Below are 21,531 nucleotides of genomic sequence, written 5' to 3' on the forward strand. Positions count from 1 at the left end.
GAAAAGACCGACACTTCCCTGAGTTTGAACTACAGGCTGTCTTTGCAGAACAATAAACAAAGCCACGAACCCCCGCTCACAACAGGATCTGAGGGCTCTGGGCACAGCTGACAGGAGAGTCACAGCCATCGTCGGTGGGGTGGGGGAGGGATTTAATTTATGTTGGCTGCTTTGGCTTCCTCATCTTGTACGTATTTGGTTTGTGGAATGCAAGGAATTTGCTTGCTGGGCAAGTTTAGCCATTCTTTCTTTCTTTCTTTCTTTTTTTTTTTTTTTTCTTCCTAACCAGGCTCTTTGCTACTGAGGTATGTTTCTGAAAAATTCCCTCAGCAGATTGCTGCCAAAGCAGCACACGGTTCCGTGGGACAGTTTCAACGTGAAGGAAGCCCTCTCTGGAAATGCACTGTGTTGTACGCAAACAGAATCCGGCTCCGACTTTGAAATACATAGCTAGCCGGGCTTACTACCAAAACTCAGCACAAAGTCTAGAAGGACATCCCCTTCCTGGTGCACTCAGTACACAAGAGGGAGAAGCCAATGGGACAGAGTGCTGAGCACCCATCATGTGCAACATGAGAGAACTAAAGGTCACAGAAGTGAAAACCCTTGGCCAAGTTCAAATACTCAATGGCAGAGCAGGAATTTTAAACCGAGTCTCATGATACAAGGCCCATAGCGTTACGCTGGTGTATTTGCTTTTTTTTTTTCCAACAAGTTGACCAACCCTGTAACTCTTACTACAATATTGGCTATTAGATTAAAAAAAAAAAAAAATGTTTGTGTTAAGAGTCAGAATAACAAATTTGAGAAAAATACATAAATCAAGGTCCAGACTGATGACTTACCAAAATCGTACAATTAATGTGCTTTTCTGATTTGCAAATAACCCCTGAACGCGATCTTAACGTTCTCTGGCAAGTTAAATTGGTTGGCGATAACCTGTAGCTCTTTATTGTTCTCATATTTAATTTCCTCACGCGTATTTTTTTCAGAAACAATGAACATCAGATGTATCCTACGGAAAGGAATCCAAAAGCGCCGGTGGAGTTTGCAGGTAATGGCGAAGACAAAAGCAAGGGAAAATAAGATAGAACCACTGCGCCACCTAGTGATGAAACTCTCGCTGCGCAAGAAAACCAACTGATGGGATTCCATCTTGCCAATCCGTCCCCAGGATTCTCTGAGCCTGAAGGCTCTTCACAAAACTGGCCGAAAGAAAGATGTCTGATAACAACGAATAATGGAGAAATTAATGGCAGATCAACAAGCACAGTGGAATGGGGAAGATTCTTCTGTTAAGATTCCCTTAGAAACTGGAGGTGAACCCAAATTCTACTCCTCAAAGATCTGTCAACAGGTCCCGCTAACCTTTCTCCCTGTACCTTAAAACGAATTAACAAGGGTTCAACTTTAAAATATGGGTGGCATTAAGTACCTATTCAGTAAGTCTGGGCTAGTCTTCCTCCACAAGTGCGACCCCGACCCATTCTCTGTCATGGAGCTCAGTGTCATAACTGAGCATCCTTCCCCCAGGTTAGCTTTCCTTCTGCTCTTGTTCTGCACCCATGGCAATAAATCTGAAACTGACATTTTCTCTTCCATGCTTGGTAAATAGCGAAATTCCCAAAGGTAGTTTACCCATTTATAAAAATGCTTCAAGAGCCAAAGATAATAGAATCAAAATGAAAATGTCTTGTATTTTTAGAGACAGAGAGAGAGCGAGAGCACGAGTGGGGGAGAGGGAAGGGGGAGGAGAGAGAGAAAGAGAGACAGAGAGAGAGAGAGAGAGAGAGAGAGAATCCCAAGCAGGCTCCATGCTCCACGCAGAGCCCAACACGGGGCTCGATCCCAGGAACCCTGAGCCGAAATCAAGAGTTGGCTGCTCAACGCACTGAGTCACCCAAGCGCCCTGAAAATGTCTTTTTAATCTCAAGATTTATACTTTGCTCAAGAACTTTTTTAAGATGGAAGGGAATAATAATATTACAATTCTTATGGTTGAATGAAAAAGTTATCTAGAAAAAATAAAGTACATTTCAATTCAGTAATTACATGAATATGTCAGTGTACGTGAAAAAGAAAGTTCACCTCCACTTTGCTTGCACAGTTTTTAAATTTTTTTTCAACGCTTATTTATTTTTGAGAGAGAGAGAGCGACAGAGCACGAGCGGGGAAGGGGCAGAGAGAGAGGGAGACACAGAATCCGAAGCAGGCTCCAGGCTCTGTCAGCACAGAGCCGGACTCGAACCCATGAACCATGAGCTCATGACCTGAGCCAAAGTCGGATGCTTAACCGACTGAGCCACCCAGGCGCCCCTGCTGGCACAGTTTTTCACGTTAGCTAGCTGTTACTCCCGCGGGGCTTGTAACAATTACAGTGACTGGCTCTGTTGGTCCCAATCTTTTCTCAGGCAGGAGAACAGATGAGCCTAATTGGGTACCTAGCCCTCGCCCCTAGAAATCCCTAACAAAAATTCAAAATATTCATTAAATTTGATGATACAAATCCTGAGTCGATAATTTTTCAAATCCCCAGAATGCCATCTGGTCTTGGTCAAGAATGAGATTTTTATCTTACTACAGGTAGGAGCTCCCAGAATGCTCTGTAGAAACCAATATAGCACAGTGCAGAAACAATAGGTAATAGAGTAAGAAAACCCCGGCATAGCATTTTTAGCTGTGCGACCTTGAGAAGTTTCTCAAATGCTTTGTCTGTGAAGGACTGCCATAGCAAACCTTAGTAATCCACTTAAAGAATCCCCGGAAAGTGTTAAAGAATGAACGTGAAGTATCTGAACCGATAATAAGCACTCAGTAAGTGGTAGCCATTTATTAACAAAAGCAATAGTGTGCCTTTCAAGACAATCGTTCTTAGAAGAAGATGTTTACGTGGCCTCCAGCTGGTCCTAGGCAAAACTATAAAGTCAGCCGAGTTTGTCTTTAGGACCTCTCGCTTACTTTTCGGTGCCCCTCCAAAACCCACACGCAGAACCGGCCCAGAAGAACTGACAGGAGGGTACGAGAAAACATTCGTGACTACAGGGAGTGAGTTGAAAAGCTCTGTCATCAACAGTCAAACACCCCATAAAGCTTTTAAAGACAGGTTTATTTATATATAAGTGCATGAAATTGAATACAGAAATTTTATTAAAATACTGTATATTACAAATTTTTAATCCAGTAAATTTCATGTAATGACAACACTGAAGTTCTGGAGTTGCTTTTAACAGCTGTTTCATGTGTGTGTCGGGAAAGGGTTCGCCCTGTCTATTACAAAGAGGAGAGACACATGGGCCTCGGAAACGGTCCTGTGATTAGACAGTGGATGATACTAATTGTGCATCTTTTCTTGAAAGCAATGGGCTGGAACCTCGGTCTTGTCTTTGCAGACCAACTTTCTATAGTCACAAATAACTCACATGTTAAGTTTATTGCTGCCCTTTGAAGAAAATGAGTGGTGAAAAAGAATTTAAAACCAAGACCGACATCTCTAAGGCTAACCTGATGCTTACCACAATTGAGATAATTCAAGTTCGCTGCAAAATGTGTGTTGTCCAGGAAATTACGCTATGTACACAATGAGATTTATACATGAATTGGGAAATAAAAAAATTGCTTATATAAAATTAAAAATCAATAGTATACAATATTTACAGCTTGTTAGGTATTATACATAAACATAGTCTTGAAAATAATCCTTCAAAATTAAACGTATTATGTAAACATGCACAATACAAACACATACTCATACAGTGTAGTTTACAGTCTTAACAGAAGGGGGAGACCGTGTTCACATAATGTAGGGTACTTCATCACGTATGCCTTTGTTTTTGTGCGTTACCCCGTTCAACATGTATCCTTCCCGTCTTTGAACTTCACAGTACATTAAGTATTTCTATAGTAAAAATAAATCCCTGATGGTAAACGTATGCCTAAAGGTTACATAAAGTGTCTGCCCTTGAACTACAGTATAAAACTGACACGGCTCACACCAGAATTTCGAGTTTCCAACAAAACTAAATTTTAAAATCCCACGTTAACTTGTCTGGACTACATTTTTCTCCAGCTCAAGCTTTCTTGTAGAAAAGAAAAAGATACAGACCAATAGCACATCACGAAAGCGTAATGAGAAGAACTGTCATCTGTCAGAGTCAACGGCAAAATGGCTGATCTTTACAAACCACGAGGAGTAATTTCGATTACGCCGTCCCTAACCGCTAAGCCTCCAGTGACAATGTGCCAATCCTGAATCCTGCCACATTCACTTTGCAAACGTGTCTTAACTGCAAGGCACTAACGCATCATTTAGCTTTTAAAAACTGGACTGTTTTGCTAAACGATTCATCGGTGGTCTGAGACTTAACACAATTTGAAAGTGAGTTTTTAATACCTCTCGGGTAAACTATATTTTTGTTATTTAAATCAAGACAGTTTTGTTGGTGAACGTGAAGTTGATCCCCTTGTCCTAGAATGAGTAGAGTCAGGGGTTAATACTTCATGGTAGAATCCTACAAATTTTACCAAGTTATAGGACTAAAATGAAAAATACTGTGCACTTTTGTTTGTTCATCTAAATATACAGAGCTCGCACACGTGTGTGTGTATGTGTGTGTGTGTGTGTGTGTGTGTGTGTGTGTTGAGAGCCAAAACTGTAAAAAAAAATCTCTCCATCGTAGATGCATCTGATATCACAAATACCAAGAAAGTGTAGACCATCAACTCATCCAGTATTGAAAGTAAATCACTTTTAATTACTTTTCCAACAAGTGCCTCTATTTTGCTCTCCGTGGAGAAAACTTTTAAATGTTCCTTCCCCCAAGATACTTAGTGATGATGTGCAAATATTTTCATTTAAAAACAAGAGTAACTTAGCAGCAGCAATACTACCAAGTTCATATTCATTCGTACAGGGCTCTAAAACAAGAGATGATCTTTAGCAATTATCAGTATGTGTTTAGGAGAAAACGTGTTACCGTTATGGTAAGTGTGAATTATAGTTCCTCTTTCTATATGTATGTGTGACACAGCTTTCTAGTTTCAGTTGCACACCTAAAGACGTTCCCCAAGAGGAGACAGTTATGTTACCACTGAAGGAACATCTACATAGGTGCAGAGTGTAATCTAAGACAACATGTAAGAGGTTCATGCTCTCTTGGCTTGCCTGTAGCATTTATTTTTCGGTAAGGTTACAGCTGCATACCTACCCATAAGGTGTTAAGAACATTTTCTTCTAAACCAGCTCTTTTGAGTCTATGAACGCACCGTACGTATGTTTAAACTATAACATATGACATCTGTATGGAATGGAGAGGGAGGTTTTTAAGAAACTCAAAATTAGTTCTCAAAATCCAGAAAGCGTTATTATGTAAGTTCAACATACGTGCAATGGCCGCAAAGAATGTAAAAGTGAGGCCTCTAAACGCGGGAGAGGAGACAGTTACAGCTCAGAGCTCAGTTCACTCAAAGAATGTGGGCGTTCCTGTCCATTAATAAAATATTAACTGGTACATCCCCACATTTACTGAAAATCCTTTGTATGTTAATCACTACTTCCCCAAACAAATACACAGATAGGTTTTTAGATAACTATTTCAGCAGCCTCCTCAAAAACACTGTATTGCCTACACCGAACAGAGACCCTTTCATGAGAAAGGAAAACCTACCACACACGCGCGCACACACACACACACACACACACACACACAAATGTACTAGATTTCAAATGCTCTGTGGCCAGTTAAGCCTCACAAATAAAGAAACAGCATGTTTCAACGTGCAGGAGACTGACTCACACAGTGTAGTTTACGACCCTAACACAAGGGGGAGCTGTGTTCACATCACGTAGGGGCGTTCATCGCGTGCACCCAGGCTTTCCTGCGTTACCTCCCAGCTTTTCTTCCCATCTTTAAACACCCCGCTGCTACAAAATGCTGCCACGTGCTTGAAAAACTTTCTCATCTGTAATCAAATAATGTCCTTTTGCACCTGAAGAGTCTCCCTGCAAGACGTTATAAGAAGGACTGGGAGTTCGGGGACATTATGAGCCACCTGGTCTGACGGATGACCAGCCAACTGTCAGCACCGAGAGTCTCACCTCTGGTTCTTAAAAGGAACAACTGATGCAGCTGCCCAGCAAGTTTATTGCCAACTTCCCCGTAATTTGGGCCTACCAGAATTTCTTCCTAACTTTCCGTGTTCTTCACATCTTACAAGCAGGTAAGGACTCTCGGAAGAGACTCTGATTAAGACTTTTCTGAGAGGGAAGCATTTTAGTAGCAAGAGTGAAGTCGTTAGAGAATATTTCAGACAATATTCTTAGCATCTTGTGACTTCCTGAATTATAAAGTGGACATAAATGAAAAGCAATAGTATTCCCTTGAAGTTGGAAACAAACAGGCTGGGCGTGAGCACCTTTGGTCCGTGGGAGGAAGGACTTGGCAGGCACTGAAGCCCAGTTCTCCTTCCGACACAGGAAGCCCAAAGGCCAGGGCGGCAGCTTGGAAAGATGGGACTCCTAAAGGACACCCTTTCCCATCCCTACCAGGATAGTAAGCTGCAGGTGGGAGAGATTCAGTGAATGTTGCCTGAATGATCCAAGGGAAGTGAGTAGGATAAGGCAAAGGAGTCAACGCCGGTTACCCTCACCCTTTTCCTCTTTTAACTAGTGGTGAACACGACTGGCAATTTAGCCCTGCTGGTCCTGGCCATTTCCACCACCACCACCTCCCAGAAGTGGTCTTAGAGGAGTATCTGCTGATTTTCAAAATCAAGACGGGGAGAGGGAGGCGCCCGGGGGACTCAGTTAAGCATCCAACTCTTGGTTTCAGCTCAGGTCATGAACTCGCGGTTTGTGAGTTCGGGCCCCGCATTGGGCCCTGTGCTGACAGTGTGGAGCCTGCTTGGAATTCTCTCTCTCTGTCTGCCCCTCCCCTGTTCACTCTCTCTGTCTCTCTCTCTCTCTCTCTCAAAATAAATAAACTTTAAAAACTTTTAAAGAGAGAGAGATGGAGAGGAGGTAAAGGAAGCAAGATTATTAAGAGACATTTTTTAGTTTCCTTCTTAAAATATATGCACGGAAAAGGTGGAAATTGAAGAAAACAGATGAATTTTATAAAACAACGTATTCAGTTGGTATTAAAAAATGTAATTAAACAATTCTAACGACCATCTATTGGTCATTTGCTACCAGACATGTACTGCTTTGCGTTCACGAACAAAACATCAACGAATGCTGTGCCCTGGATGGAAATCGATGTTGCTGGCTTAGAGGCTAGTATTCTCTCCACTCTGCCCCAGTAATGAGATCTCGGTTGCAGATATTTCCTTTGGTGGATAAGCTAGGAAAAACAGAATTTGAGGGGAGGGAACAGGACTTAAGCTCTCAAACCGAAACTCGGGAAGCCAAGTGTCCCAACCTTTTTAGGATTTGTAATCATCTTGCTGGCTCCTGGAGGACTCAAGGGCAGGATCCATCTCGGTCATCCCTGTACTTACTACAGGAAACACTCAGCACAGCGCTTTGAAGACAGCAGATCCACCAAAAACATTCACAAAATTGAGTCAGTTGGTGAGTGTCGGCTTCACATGGCGGCCCCGCTCATGTCTTCGTTAGATGTTCTCTAACAAAGACCTTTTCGACAACACTGATTTTAACTTACCCCTCTTCCTTATATCACAAATGCATGCTATACAGGGCAGCTCATCTCCTTAGCTCTCACTTCAAGTACAGACAAAACCCTTACTTTGGGCCGTGGAAACCTACGTTGCAAATACTAAGAAAGTATACTGGGTAATAAACCATAACACTGGCCAGTATCCACTGAGATCCAGAGTAAGAGAGACTAAGCCGCAAACACCGAACAGGGCCGCCTCCTGTTCCTCCTCCTAGCAACCAGTAGGAGTCACCCCTCAGTGCAGAAATCTCCTCCTCCTAGCAACCAGTAGAGTCACCCCTCAGGTGCAGATTCATTGCACCTCTTGCATTGAAAAGGGTGACTTATTACTTGTAGCTTAGATGGCTCCGCCCCCCTGATTAATTCTGCTCTATGGACAGTTCTCATCAGTCTGTTAAATAAGAATTTGTTTGGGCACTGGGCCAGAGGTCTCTTCTTTGGGGAACTGATTTCACTGTCAGTGGTATTTTAATAAACACTTTTTTTTAAATAAGGAGTGTAAACGCTGAAGGATTTCCCCCTTCCTTCCCGCATATGTCACATAGAAAGTTTACTGCTAGATCCCATATAAATTTTAAGAAGGTGTCACCCAAATACATCAATAAGGGCTTCTGTCATATCATTAAAAAGGGTCTCCAGCATGACTAAACCAAGAAAAATTTCCCCAAATTCAAAAATCTCACACATCCTTACCTATTTAAAAGATCACTCAACTGAACAAACACACAAAATTCTCCACTAGAACATGAAAAGCGTTCACTGAACAAAAGCTTCCCAATTAGACTATATTCATATATAGCAGCTTTAGATATATGTATGTAATGATATATACGTGTGTGTAGATACATATCATCAAGCGTCTATTGTCTCTGTAGGAAAACCGATTAAAAAAAAATCTCGCCATAGAAATAGCTATTAAGACAATTTCATCAATTCACTCTATTCAGCTGCATTTCAAAACATCAAGAGAGGGACAGTTGCACAAAATCCCAACGAAAAGAACTAAAAACAGCAAAGAAACCAAAAACTCTCCTAATGTTTCAAAGTACACACACACACACACACACACACACATACACACACACACTTCATCACGTAAAGCAACCTGATGGGGCAGCTGCAGACTAATTATTCTCCATCCAATTATACTTCCATTCCAGAGTAAAAACAGGAGTTAAAATCTCTTTGGTCCACACCTTGATGGATTTAATGTGGCTAATTTTGGATTCCAAACCATGAGTTCCCTATTCCCTTACCATGATAACTTTCCTAAATCATGAAATAACCATATGTTGAAATAAATACCCATTTTGTAGATAGATCTGAAACAATGTAAACACATTATCAGTAATTCCTCTCAAAGAATATGAACACTTGAAATTATTGACAGAATAGGCAAAGTAAAGAACACAATTCAAGTCTGAAAGAAACGGAGAAATCAAACCGACTTGGGAAATGTATGCCTACATTTAATTTAGGAAAACATCAGGAATAGAAAGAACACATGAACATGATTCTAGGCTTGTACATAATAAAAAGAATCAATTTTAAGATTTACTCCAAAGATCTCTAGGGATGCATAGTTGCTTATTCGTTTTTTTAAAAACAGATTTCCAAGCCACAGCATTAGTAAACCCCCCAAATTGGCCTCCATACTGGTAAAAGTATCCCCTACCCCAACTCCTTATTGGTAAATCATGCATACATATTCTGCTTTTTGGTGGACAGAAGTAGTGTGGGCAATGAATTTCTTACATTTGAACAGGACCTAATAGAAAACCACTTTTTACCAAATCATTTATAAAACAGTGAGGCTAGAGTATGCAGATTATTTTCTGGATTGCCCTTAAGATATTTTCTGCAGTGGCTTTTTGAGTTAGTACATTTGTAAGAATACCTGGTATTTTTAAAAATCTCAGTAGGAGACAAATTCAACCAGGCTCTGTGTTTTCCCTTATTCCTGTACTCTTAAAAACGATTACATCTTGCCAGAATCTCTTAAAGTGTTGTATGCTCAGGGCTTTTTCATTCTAGTAAATTTAAATAATAGCATAAAACAAGAACTGAACAACAGAATCACTCTACTACATGCTCAGGACTGTACTGATATGCTGAGATTAACTGCCAAATTTTAAAATTATGTACTATATACCCCAATTTTTACTTAGCGAAATCATGTTACCACATGCCCAAAGTAAGATAGTTTGTTACTCTTCGTATATAACTTACTTGTTACTTATCTACAAATGAGGCTTTTTGTTTTCACAGCCTAATTTAGGCCACTCTTTAAATACAGTTAATACTCCAGAATGAAAGATTAAAGATTGTGTATGTTTTGTCAAAAATCAAGATATGTGCAACAAGTAATATAATCCCACCAAGATACTAGTTATAAAGATGTTTTCTCCATGACTCACATGGCAAAAACTTTCTTTAGAAGGGTCAAAGAATGCAACATGCATTTCAGACTTCTTTTCTTACAAAGGTTATAAGAAAAATTTCAAATTATATTTTCATGACACACAAACTACAATCAACGTGTGTGACCCATAAAGTTTCTGAATTCATATCAACAGAATAGTTTCGTAGGAGGGAAACTATTAAAAGAGTGTTATTTAAGTGACTGGAAAGGATGCACCCTACAGGTCTACTTTGAGTCCTTAAGAGAGTTTAGCTAGTTTTCCATTAAGTATTATTTTCCACATAAATTAAAGTAAATAACAATAATGCCTAAACATATTAAAGCCCTAAATCCCAGAAACGCTCAACGTGAAAAATCAAGTAATTTCCCTATCATATTAAATGATCCGGTATTCAGCACTCATACGGGATTTAGCGTTACACGACAAAAATCTCACTAGTTACCTGAATTCATGTCGGATGTGGTTCACAGCACTCGTCTACATCTACACTTGCAAATTGTCACATGATCAATGTTAAAAAACAAAAAAAGAAGAAGAAGAGGAGTTTGGCACATGTATCAATTCCTCCAAACGTCCCTGTAACTTAACACAACACTGTTAACAACGGTGATTCAACACCGGTGTTAACCTGATTGGCAGCTAAACAAGGTGCTTCCTCTCGTAGCTTCCGGTAGTGTAATGCGCCTGGCCCGGGACGGAGGCACGTAAGGTGCAGTGCGGTAGTGCAATCACTTGAACACCAGAGGGCGATCTTTGCACACAGCTCAAGGCCTTCCCTCGCTTGTGACCCGGCTCCTTCCACGTTCGGGTACCATTTCACTCCCGCCCGTTAACAACGCCATTTTCTGAGAAGCTGTACATCTGTTTCCTTCGGTGACGTGAGACATTCCCACCGAAACCTCAGAGTGTGGCGAGGATCCTTGAAAAGGAGATGATTAATGTCAATACAGTCTGTCCCACGCCCCACACCAGCGCTTCCAGGGGGGCCATGTTCTTCCCTGCTACTCTGTAGATGCCGGCGACGGCTGCACCTGGACGAGAGAGGGGCAGAGAAACAAGATCACACACGCATTCCCTCCGTGACCCCCTGCTCCGCGGCGACGTCGGTGTTTGCATTTCAGCAATCGATCATTTTCATTTTGTGAACCGTCCGCGGAAGTTTCCCTGGGACTGGCAAAAGTCACACTTTACCACGTCACGTAACTGGAAGACAGGCCTCTTATTTTCCTATTCAACTGTAAAATACGTATTTATAGTACACGCTGTCACTAGGCACCGAACAGGTTCATAGAAAAGGAATAATTTGCTATTGGAATCTCTCACCTGGGCGTTGAACTGGCCAGACATCACCACTACTTGTATCAACATACAATGCAATGTATTAATAATTATTAGTGAAAAGAGAAAATTACAGAAGTTAATCAAAATTCTAAATTAACTAAGAAATTTTTTAAAAAATTAACTCTTAGGTGTCATATAAGATAATCAGAATAGCAGACTGCTACATTTCAGAATCTACCATATAGTTTATTGTAGTTCTTAATAAAGCATACACCTGTAAAGTTATTTAGAGACTAGTATCTTGACATCTAATAAAAATGGAAGATGAACTCAACACCTGTTCTGGGAGAAATGTTCAGATGATGCACACTTCTGAGAATGAGAGAATCCCAGAGATTCTCCAGGAGAATTCCTGAGAGAACTCCCAGGAGTCACAGGGCCCATATGATTGAATACTTCACCTTATTAATATAATATATATAATGCAACATTTAAGTTACAGTATGCCTTCTTACAGACTGAGATGGCCTTAAAACTTTCCTCTAGAAAAAAACTGTCTCTCTATCCTAGAATGACCAAACAAAAAGCAAGACCAGAAGTAGAGGATTCAGAGACACTGAAATGACCATTATTTGAGATAGAAATCCATTCATAAAAATTAGCTAAGAATTATCTCTGTACTTCTCTTAAAATCTCCCAAATAGGGGCGCCTGGGTGGCGCAGTCGGTTAAGCGTCCGACTTCAGCCAGGTCACGATCTCGCGGTCCGGGAGTTCGAGCCCCGCGTCAGGCCCTGGGCTGATGGCTCAGAGCCTGGAGCCTGTTTCCGATTCTGTGTCTCCCTCTCTCTGTCCCTCCCCCGTTCATGCTCTGTCTCTCTCTGTCCCCCCCCAAAAATAAATAAAAACGTTGAAAAAAAAAATTAAAAAAAAAAAAAAATCTCCCAAATAAAAGGAACCATATTTCTCTAAAGCGATACACAAGGGAAAAACAAATTATTAATCTAAGCCAAGGACTTTATATGCACATTTTTAATTTTTTTTTCAACGTTTTTAATTTTATTTTTTGGACAGAGAGAGACAGAGCATGAACGGGGGAGGGGCAGAGAGAGAGGGAGACACAGAATCGGAAACAGGCTCCAGGCTCTGAGCCATCAGCCCAGAGCCTGACGCGGGGCTCGAACTCACGGATGGCGAGATCGTGACCTGGCTGAAGTCGGACGCTTAACCGACTGCGCCTCCCAGGCGCCCCTATATGCACATTTTTAAATGTTTGTTTGCTTATTTTGAGAGGGAGAGAGAGAGAGAGACTAAGCTGGGGAGGGGCAGAGAGAGAGGGAGAGAGAGATCCCACGCAGGCTCTGCACTGTCAGCATAAAGCCCGACGCGGGGCTGGAACTCACGAACTGTGAGATCATGACCTGAGCCGAAACCAAGAGTCGGATACTTAACTGACTGAGCTACCCAGGCGCCCCTAGACACATTTTTTAAGAAGGAAATTAAAATGTGTATCATATTTCCTACATACTATGTTTCTTGATAGTACCTTTACAAATATTACCTGGTTTAAATATCCACACCACTCCAGGGTATTATTACCTAAAGATAGAAAACAGAGGTTCACAGAGGCTCAATTACTAGCCCGTGGAAATACAGTAAGTACAAGAGCTGGAATTTCAACCTAGGTAAGTCTGGCTGTAAATCCCCAAAGCATTCTATCATTTCACATTGACACTATTTGAAAGAGAGAACAAGGAATTCAGAAAATCATAAAGTGAATAATTATCATCTCAACATTAAATAAAACTTCTAATGGCACCTGCATTTGCTTAATCAAGTAATAAACTTTACTAGTGTAATTGGTGATATCCTCAAATCTTAGAATTGGATAACAGTCTTTAAAAATTGTAAAGATCTGGGGTGCCTGGGTGGCTCAGTCGGTTAAGCGTCCGACTTCGGCTCAGGTCACGATCTCACGGTTCGTGCGTTCAAGCCCGGCGTGAGGCTCTGTGCTGCCAGCTCAGAGCCTGGGGCCTGCTTCGGATTCTGTGTCTCCCTCTCTCTCGGCCCCTCCCCCGCTCATGCTCTGCATCTCAATAATAAGCAAACGTTAAAAAATTGTCAAGATCTTATGCTTTCTCTGTTATCAGAAATTATATTAAACCTGAGAAATACTCTGCTTTTATGAGGATTTACCCCAGATTTCCAAGACTATCGCCAATTTTAAAAACACCATTTGGCCTCCATCCTTCCAGCATGAAGTTTTCAAAAATGATCCAAAGGAGAGGAAACACTGAGCACTCAACTAGCTCCAGCGGCCTAGGGAATGGGAAGCAAATCTGTCAAGTCAAACTTCTTCACACGTTTACATGACGCGAAGAGCGTGGGTTCTGGAGCCAGACCTGTGGATTAAAGTCTGCGATCCACCACCTTCCAAATGGGCCACCCACGGCAATCACTTCCCCTCTTGTGTGCCCTGTTTCCTCAGCTGTAAAATGGGCGCGGGTGAAGACGAACAGGTGATGCTTGGTAAGTCTTGGCAGAGTGACTGGTCCTAGGATGCGCTCTCAACTTTGGCTGGTAGTTGCCACAGTAGTGGATGAGACAGGTGTTTCCCATGGGTCATTCGGCATTCGGCAGATGGTGCCGGAACACGTGGCTGCCACTGGACGCCATAAATCTAGGTCCCTACTTCAAACCGCTCCCCAGAATAAATTTCAGATGGGTTAAAGAACAAAATGTTAAAAACGAAACTACGAATGTAGATTTTAAAGTATAAGAGAATATGGGGCGCCTGGGTGGCTCGGTCGGTTGGGCGTCCGACTTCGGCTCAGGTCATGATCTCACAGTTGGTGGATTCGAGCCCCGTGTCGGGCTCTGTGCTGACCGTGCAGAGCAGCTGCTTTGGATTCTGTGTCTCCCTCTCTCTCCCCCTTCCCGCTCATGTTCTCCCTCTCTCTCTTTCTCTCTCTCTCTCTCTCTCTCAAAAAATAAATAAAAATGCTAAAAAAATTTAAATATAAGAGAATATATTTATGATCTTAGGAAAAGAGGACTGCTGAAAGACTACACAAAAATAAGCAGAACCCATCAAGGGACAGACTAGAACACTTGATTAATATACTTGATTAATGTCCAGAATACAGACACACATATACACACACAAACACACATAGAATAACCGAGGCAGTACTTTTTGTAAAAGCAAACAGAACAAAACAAAACAAACAAAAAAACAAACAAAAACACAAAAAAGAACCCTGAAACTCCACAAAGTCAAAAGCAAGAACCCAAGTCCATCAGCCTGGAGTGGTTAAACTATACCAAGTCCACACCATGAAACCCATACAATTTCAAAGGAAAAATATAAACTTTATGAACCAACTCAGAAAGGACCTAAGACATGTCATTTATGCAACAAAGACAATGGAACACAAGACTATATATTCTCCACTAGTACATACACCCGCATGTAAGTGCACCTATATGTAAACATGTCTATAGGAAAATACAAACAAATGTAAATAGAAATCTGGGGAGATACATACCAAACTGAAAGTAGGGATTACAACTGAGCAGAGCACTGATTTGGGGGTGTCGTCAAAAGAGTGTTATGCAGAGAATAAAACAAATGAGAATATAAATTTCATTTTCTTTCCTGTTGATAATCAGCTAGGGACCAGTTTGGAAGTTACCACCTCGCTCCAAGAGAAGCAGATGTGCAGAAGTCCTGTATGATTTCACACCCAGAAGCACTGGTCAGAAAAGACTGCGTCAGTGGAATTCTCGATCTAAAAGATCTGCAGGCAAACAATTTCGTGTGCCTCTTAAATGTACTTGGGAACACTGCTATTGAATAGTGAGCAGATAGGAAACAGTATTTATAAAACTACACGTAGGTTATAAAATAACAAATTCCCAAGTACTGTTATCCAGCTGAAGAAAAGAACGTCTCTATTTCCTTTGACGTTCCCGTGGACTCTGCTCAGTCACGTCCCATTCCCTCCCTGTATTTGTTTTGTTTTGTTTTTGTTTTTTGACCATTCCTTTGCTTTTCTTTGGCTTTACCACCTTCCTGTGTCCTAAAAAATATATACGACTTAGCTTTCTGAATAAACGAATTTTTTTGTAAACGGATACTGTGCACCTTACAGGTCTGAAAGGTATCGTGCGTGTGGCGTGGGTATAATTCATGCATTTTCGCTACTGCATAGAATTCTACCCGTGAATATACCACAATTGATCCATTCCACTGCCAACGACCTTTGTTTCCAGTACTGAGCAATGACAAACACTGCTTCTGTGAACATCCTTGCGTGCCACCCTTGGCACACAGAAGCAGTCAAAAATTTCTCTTCATCACACGGGTGAAAGTAGGACGGCTCCGTCTCATGTTACGGGCATTTTCTTTTTTTTTTTTTTTTAATTTTTTTTTTCAACGTTTATTAATTTTTGGGACAGAGAGAGACAGAGCATGAACAGGGGAGGGGCAGAGAGAGAAGGAGACACAGCATCGGAAACAGGCTCCAGGCTCCGAGCCATCAGCCCAGAGCCCGACGCGGGGCTCGAACTCACGGACCGCGAGATCGTGACCTGGCTGAAGTCGGACCCTTAACCGACTGCGCCACCCAGGCGCCCCATACGGGCATTTTCAACTTGGCTAAGGTGATGCTAAACTGTCTCCCAAAGACGTTGCCCCAGTTTATATTCTAGTTACTCCATAGCTTCAGAAGCAGTTGGTATCTTTTTTTTTTTTTTTAATCTCTGTCAGTCTGATGGGTAAAAGGTATCTCTGTGATTAATTTGCATTTCCCTGATAATAATTAATGTGACTGAGCTTTTCTTCACATATCAATGGCCAGTAGGGTTTTCTACTTTTACAAAATGTTTGTCACATCTTTTTTTTTTTTTTCTAATTTTTTAAATTACGTTTCTTTCTTTTTGAGAGGCAGAGAGAGACAGACATAGTGTGAGTGGGGGAGGGGTAAAGAGAGAGAGGGAGACACAGAACCAGAAGCAGGCTCCAGGCTCTGAGCTGTCAGCACAGAGCCTGATGGGGGGGCTCAAACTCACGAACCGTGAGATCGTGACCTGAGCCAAAGTCAGATGCTCAACTGACTGAGCCACCTAATCGCCCCATAAAACATTTGTCAAATCTTTTGTCCTTTTTTCTACCAAGTTGTCTTTTCTTATTTGATTCGTAGGGTTTCTAGAATATAGTTTGGATATTAATCTTTCTATATTTATATATGCTAACAAAGGTCCTCCCCCCAATTTGAGCTTTAGTTTTTACTCTCTTTAAGGTCTATTTGGCTGAACACTAGCCAGCTGAAAGAATACAAATATTATGGTCTTTATTTTCTTGGGGAAATACAAGGCTAAGGTCTGCAAGAATGAAGAAGACACAAGCAAAACAGGATGTTTGAAGTAAATGATACATGTTCGGAACTGCCCCTCCCAACAATGGCAGACAGAATCAGTTAGAAATAAGGAAAGACCCCATGAGGACCAAGGGACTAGCGAAGGCTGGCAGAGTGAGGATGAAGTGGGGAAAGCAATGCTGCGATGGTGTGGAGGCCAGTGAAAGATATGAACCTACAAGGACAGGAGAGACTAGACGAAGAGCCACCAGTGGACAGAAAATGTCAATATCCAACAACACAAAGGGCCCACGGCGCCACACCAGTGAAAGTGATTCGGGTCGCCCTCCATAGTTCCTGAGAGACAGAGTGGACGTGAAGGCCAAGGCAGATTTGGTTTTAACAGTGTGGGTTCCGTCAGCTTGTGCGGTCGGATGAGGGGCTGGCAAGCGGTGGTCCGTAGGTCCAGCCTGCACCCCGCATCACATGGACGCGGCATGGGAGCTAGGAATGGTTTTTACATTTTTTAATGGTTTTGAAAGAGTCAAAAGAAGAATACTGCACGATGCATGAAAATTACACAAAATTTAAATTTCAGTTTCCATAAATCGTCTTTTCCTGGCATACAGCCATAGTCATTTGTGATCCCAAATTATCTCTGTATTCCTAGGATAACACTCACGAGGTAAATGAGCCCATACCCTCCTATTCTTGTGCACTCTTTATGCTGCTTACCCATATTACTTTGGCCTCAGCAAATAAGCTGTGCACAGCTTTTTCTCTTTCCGTTTCTACAATAATTTGGATAAAACAGGAACTAAACCGTTCCTTCAAAATTTGGTAGAACTCCTCTGTGAGCCCCGTTTGAGCCTGGAGTTCCTTTGGGAGGAGAAAGTCTTCAACATGTCAATTGTTTAAATATACTGATTGTCCCATTCATATTTTCTTTCTTCTTCTGCCAATTTTGACAGTTTATATTTAGGAATATATCTCTGTTCAAAAAACTTTTATACTTCTTTATTCTACATTATTGAGTATGTAGTTATTTATTCTATTTTGTCTATATTTTACTTTTCTGCCTTCAACTTTTTAAAATTAGTTTGCCAGCAATCTATTCATCTTAGTATCTTTCCAAAGAGCCAGTTTTTTGCTTTGTTAATCTTTCAGTTAATTCAGAAAACTGAACGGTGTTGGAATGCCTGGGTGGCTCAGTCAGTTAAGCGTCTGACTTTGGCTCAGGTCATGATCTCATAGTTTGTGAGTTCGAGCCCCCCGTCAGACTCTGTGCTGATAGCTTAGAGCCTGGAGCCTGCTTCTGATTCTGTGTGTCTCTCTCTCTCTGCCTCTCCATGTTCACGCTCTGTCTCTCTCTCTCTTTCTCTCTAAAGTAAGTGAATATTTTAAAAAATTAAAAAAAAAAAAGAAAACGGAATGGTGTTTCTCTACACCAATAAAACTAAGCAATGTCCTCGAAAGATACCAAGCACAACCACCATAATATAGGAAGAGTCTGAGAATTAAGTTCACCAAAAGTATTCAACCCTCTTGTTGAGAAAAACATTTTTAAACTCTAACAAAAGACTAGAGAATGACCTAAATAAATGGAAATCTATTAAATGTTGTTGGGTGGAACAGTTTAATATGCCAGTTCTTCCCAAAGCAACCTCTCCATTCAATTAAATCCCAATAAAAACCATAATTATACTTTTTGAGCAACTGAGTAGACATATTCTAACATTTATATGAAAGAATAAAAGCCCATAAATAGCTATGCCGACTTTGAGAAGGAAAAGAAATGAGCGGAATCTAGCCTTACCAGGTACAAAATGCCACAAAACCGTAGCGATAAAGAAAATGTGACCTTGCTGTAAGAACGCATAAAAAGACTAACAAATCAGAACAGGGTTCAGAGACAGACCCTTGTACCTTGAACATAATACGCAAACAAGGTGAATCAGTGCGGAAATGATGCATTTTTTTCCAGTGGGTGGTGTGGTAGAAACTGACTTACTATGTGGGAGGAAATACCTGGAATGCTGTCTAATACCAAACCCAAAATGAGACTCACCAGGACCCAAGTCAGGAATTGATGAAATTATGTCTGAATGCTAGGCACCTGTTTTTGTAAATAAAGTTTTACTGGAAAAAGCCATGCCTATTCATTTACACACGTCTATACGTGCTCTCACACTACAATGGCAGGGCCGAAGAGCTGTCACAGAGACCACCTGGCTTGCAAAGTTTAAAATATTTCTTATCCAGGGGCGCCTGGGTGGCTCAGTCAGTTAAGCGTCTGACTGTTGATGTCCACTCAGGTCATGATCTCACAGTTCATGAGTTCAAGCCCCGCATCGGCTGACAGGTAGAGCCTTCTTGGGATTCTCTCTCTCTCTCTCTCTCTCTCTCTCTCTCTCTCTGCCGCACCCTCCCCCCCACCCCCCGCACTCGCAGGTGCTCCAAATAAATAAACAAGCAAACATTAAAAAAATATTTCCTATCTAGCCCTTTAAGAAAATGTTTACTGACTCTTGTTTTAGATGTAGTAAAGATCTTTATATCAGAGGTAAAATTATAAAATTAACGTTAGAAAATATATCAGCATATATTTTGACCTTGGTGTGGGGGAGAACTTCTTAAATTAAATCATAGACCATAAGGCAAAACGCTCTTTGAGCTGACCACATGGAAATTAAGGATTTCTAGAGGAAGGTAACTGATAAAGGACTGAGAAGTTCCTTGTGAAATCCAAAACCAACAAGGGACCCGTATCTCAAATGTGTAAGAAACCCCTGTAGTTTAATGAGAAGAAAAGAAGAACCCCCAAGAAAAGTAAACACATAACTTCAGGAAGCAATCTGCAGGAAAAGAATTCTAAATATATAAGCATGGGAAGAGAAGTTCAAACTCATTAGTGATCAGAACAAAGACACGTCACTTTATACCTTCAGATTTGCTAAAATTAGCTCTACACTGCCAGCTGATGGCATTATATGGAAACCCAGTTTCTCCCAACTCTCATTAATACCAACTAAGATGAGGGGCGCCTGGGTGGCTCAGTCGGTTGAGTGTCCGACTTCGGCTCAGGTCATAATGTCACCATTCGTGTGTTCAAGCCCCACATCAGGCTCTGTGCTGACTCAGAGCCTGGAGCCTGTTTCGGATTCTGTGTCTCCCTCTCTCTCTGCCCTTCCCCTGCTCACACTTTGTGTGTGTGTCTCTCTCTCAAAAATAAATAAACATTAAAAAAATACCAACTAAAATGAAAGATCACTGTATTCAGAATAAAATCTAAGAAGTAGCAAAATTTAATAGATGTATCTATATTCAGCCAATTTTCCCATTCAGAATAGATATTAATCAATCGTCTGCAGACCTGAATATACAGCTATGAGTGCACAGACACAAACATTGAGAACATAAATATAGTTAAAATATTCACACTTCGGCTAGTTTTCTTAATTCAAGTATCTCCAGGTCAAGAGATTAGCCAGAAGAAATTTAAATGTTTTATTGCTAACCTGGAATCTTTACTTGAAATTATGCCAGACTATTTATGTTTTTAAGGGCGTAAAATATAAGACTGCCGTCTCTAAAATCATTGGCTTATTTTATTCTTGGATGAACTGCAAGTAGGTAATACATACACAGATGCATCATTAGAGATAAATGGAAATAGAAGGACATTTCTCCTGCTCTCTAACCTTTTACAATAATTTATGCCAGTAAACTCACGTATATCCACACACTACTTACAACCTTTGAACAAGCTATCCCTTCTTCCCTCCTCTGGTGGTGGGTCCACAATTATAATAGTGGTGCACACCAAAAACCTGGCAGTCCCTTTCAAGCCTCTCTGTATGACACCACAGTGAATAAAACCAACTCGGATTTTTTCCCTTTGCCGTTGTCCATAGGTCATCTCCAACCACACCTAGTTTAGATCCCAGGCTCAAGTTCAGATCGCAGTTAATGCCTCTCAATCCCTCTTCCTTCCCCTTGTTTCTCCCTTCTTCTCTCCCCCGTTTCTTCCTCTCTTCCCTTTGCACTTCCTCCCCTACTCCATCTATCCCCCCAACCAGTATTTTCTGAGTATCTATTATGATCCGGGTATCCTTTTATTGTTGGGAATCCAGTAGGGACGAAGGCGCTTTCAGAGTGCTTTCTCGGTCCTTTACACATATAATCTATTAAAACATTTTTTTCCACTGGACTGCTTTGTTCCTTGCCAACCCCATTCAAGACTCTCGTTTTCCATGCCCTGCAGGAAAAAAGGCCCAAATTTTCTGGCTCACCTTCCAAGATCCTCTAGGATTTGGCTCTACTGGGTCTTTCCAGCTGAATCTCTACTCCTTTACTATGCATATCCTGTGCTTCAGCTATACTGGAGTACTTGTTTTAAAGCCTCTTTGCGGCAGGGGTGCCCGAGTGGCTCAGTTGGTGTGTCCAACTCTTGATTTCAGCTCAGGTCATGATCTCACAGTTTGTGGGTTCGAGCCCCACATCAGGCTCTGTGCTCACAGTGCAGAGCCTGCTTCGGATCCTCTGTCTCCTTCTTTCTGGCCCTCTCCCGCACATGCTCTCCCTCTCTCTCAAAAATAAATAAGCATTAAAAAAGGTTTTAATAGTCATAAGGCCTCTCTGTGGCAAAATGGACGACATGCCATATGATAAAGTTATAGGCTGCGGGGAGCAATGACGAAAACCTAATACAGAATAACACAGAAAAACCAGACGGTAAATGAAGGATGAAAAAACAACTATTTCGTGACTGTCATATCAGTGCCACGGGACAGAGG

General features: G+C 41.3%; 1 protein-coding gene across 4 annotated transcripts in view; it reads right to left on the minus strand.

Moving 5' to 3' along the window:
- Positions 1 to 21,531, minus strand: part of TMEM170B (transmembrane protein 170B) — an 83,785-nt gene that overhangs the window by 41,953 nt on the left and 20,301 nt on the right. For 3 of the 4 annotated variants that reach the window (XR_007152224.1, XR_007152225.1, XR_007152226.1), the window contains exon 3: positions 10,539 to 11,127. Coding sequence is in view for 1 of the 4 variants with exons in the window: in XM_047859121.1 (XP_047715077.1) it covers positions 10,997 to 11,127 (131 nt within the window). In the remaining 3 variants the exon portion in view is untranslated. Of the gene's footprint in view, positions 1 to 3,087; positions 11,128 to 21,531 lie in introns of those variants that run through there. The other variant, XM_047859121.1, reaches the window with a different exon arrangement.

This window comes from Prionailurus viverrinus, chromosome B2 (assembly GCF_022837055.1).
Source record: "Prionailurus viverrinus isolate Anna chromosome B2, UM_Priviv_1.0, whole genome shotgun sequence".
NCBI classification, from domain to species: Eukaryota; Metazoa; Chordata; class Mammalia; order Carnivora; family Felidae; genus Prionailurus; species Prionailurus viverrinus.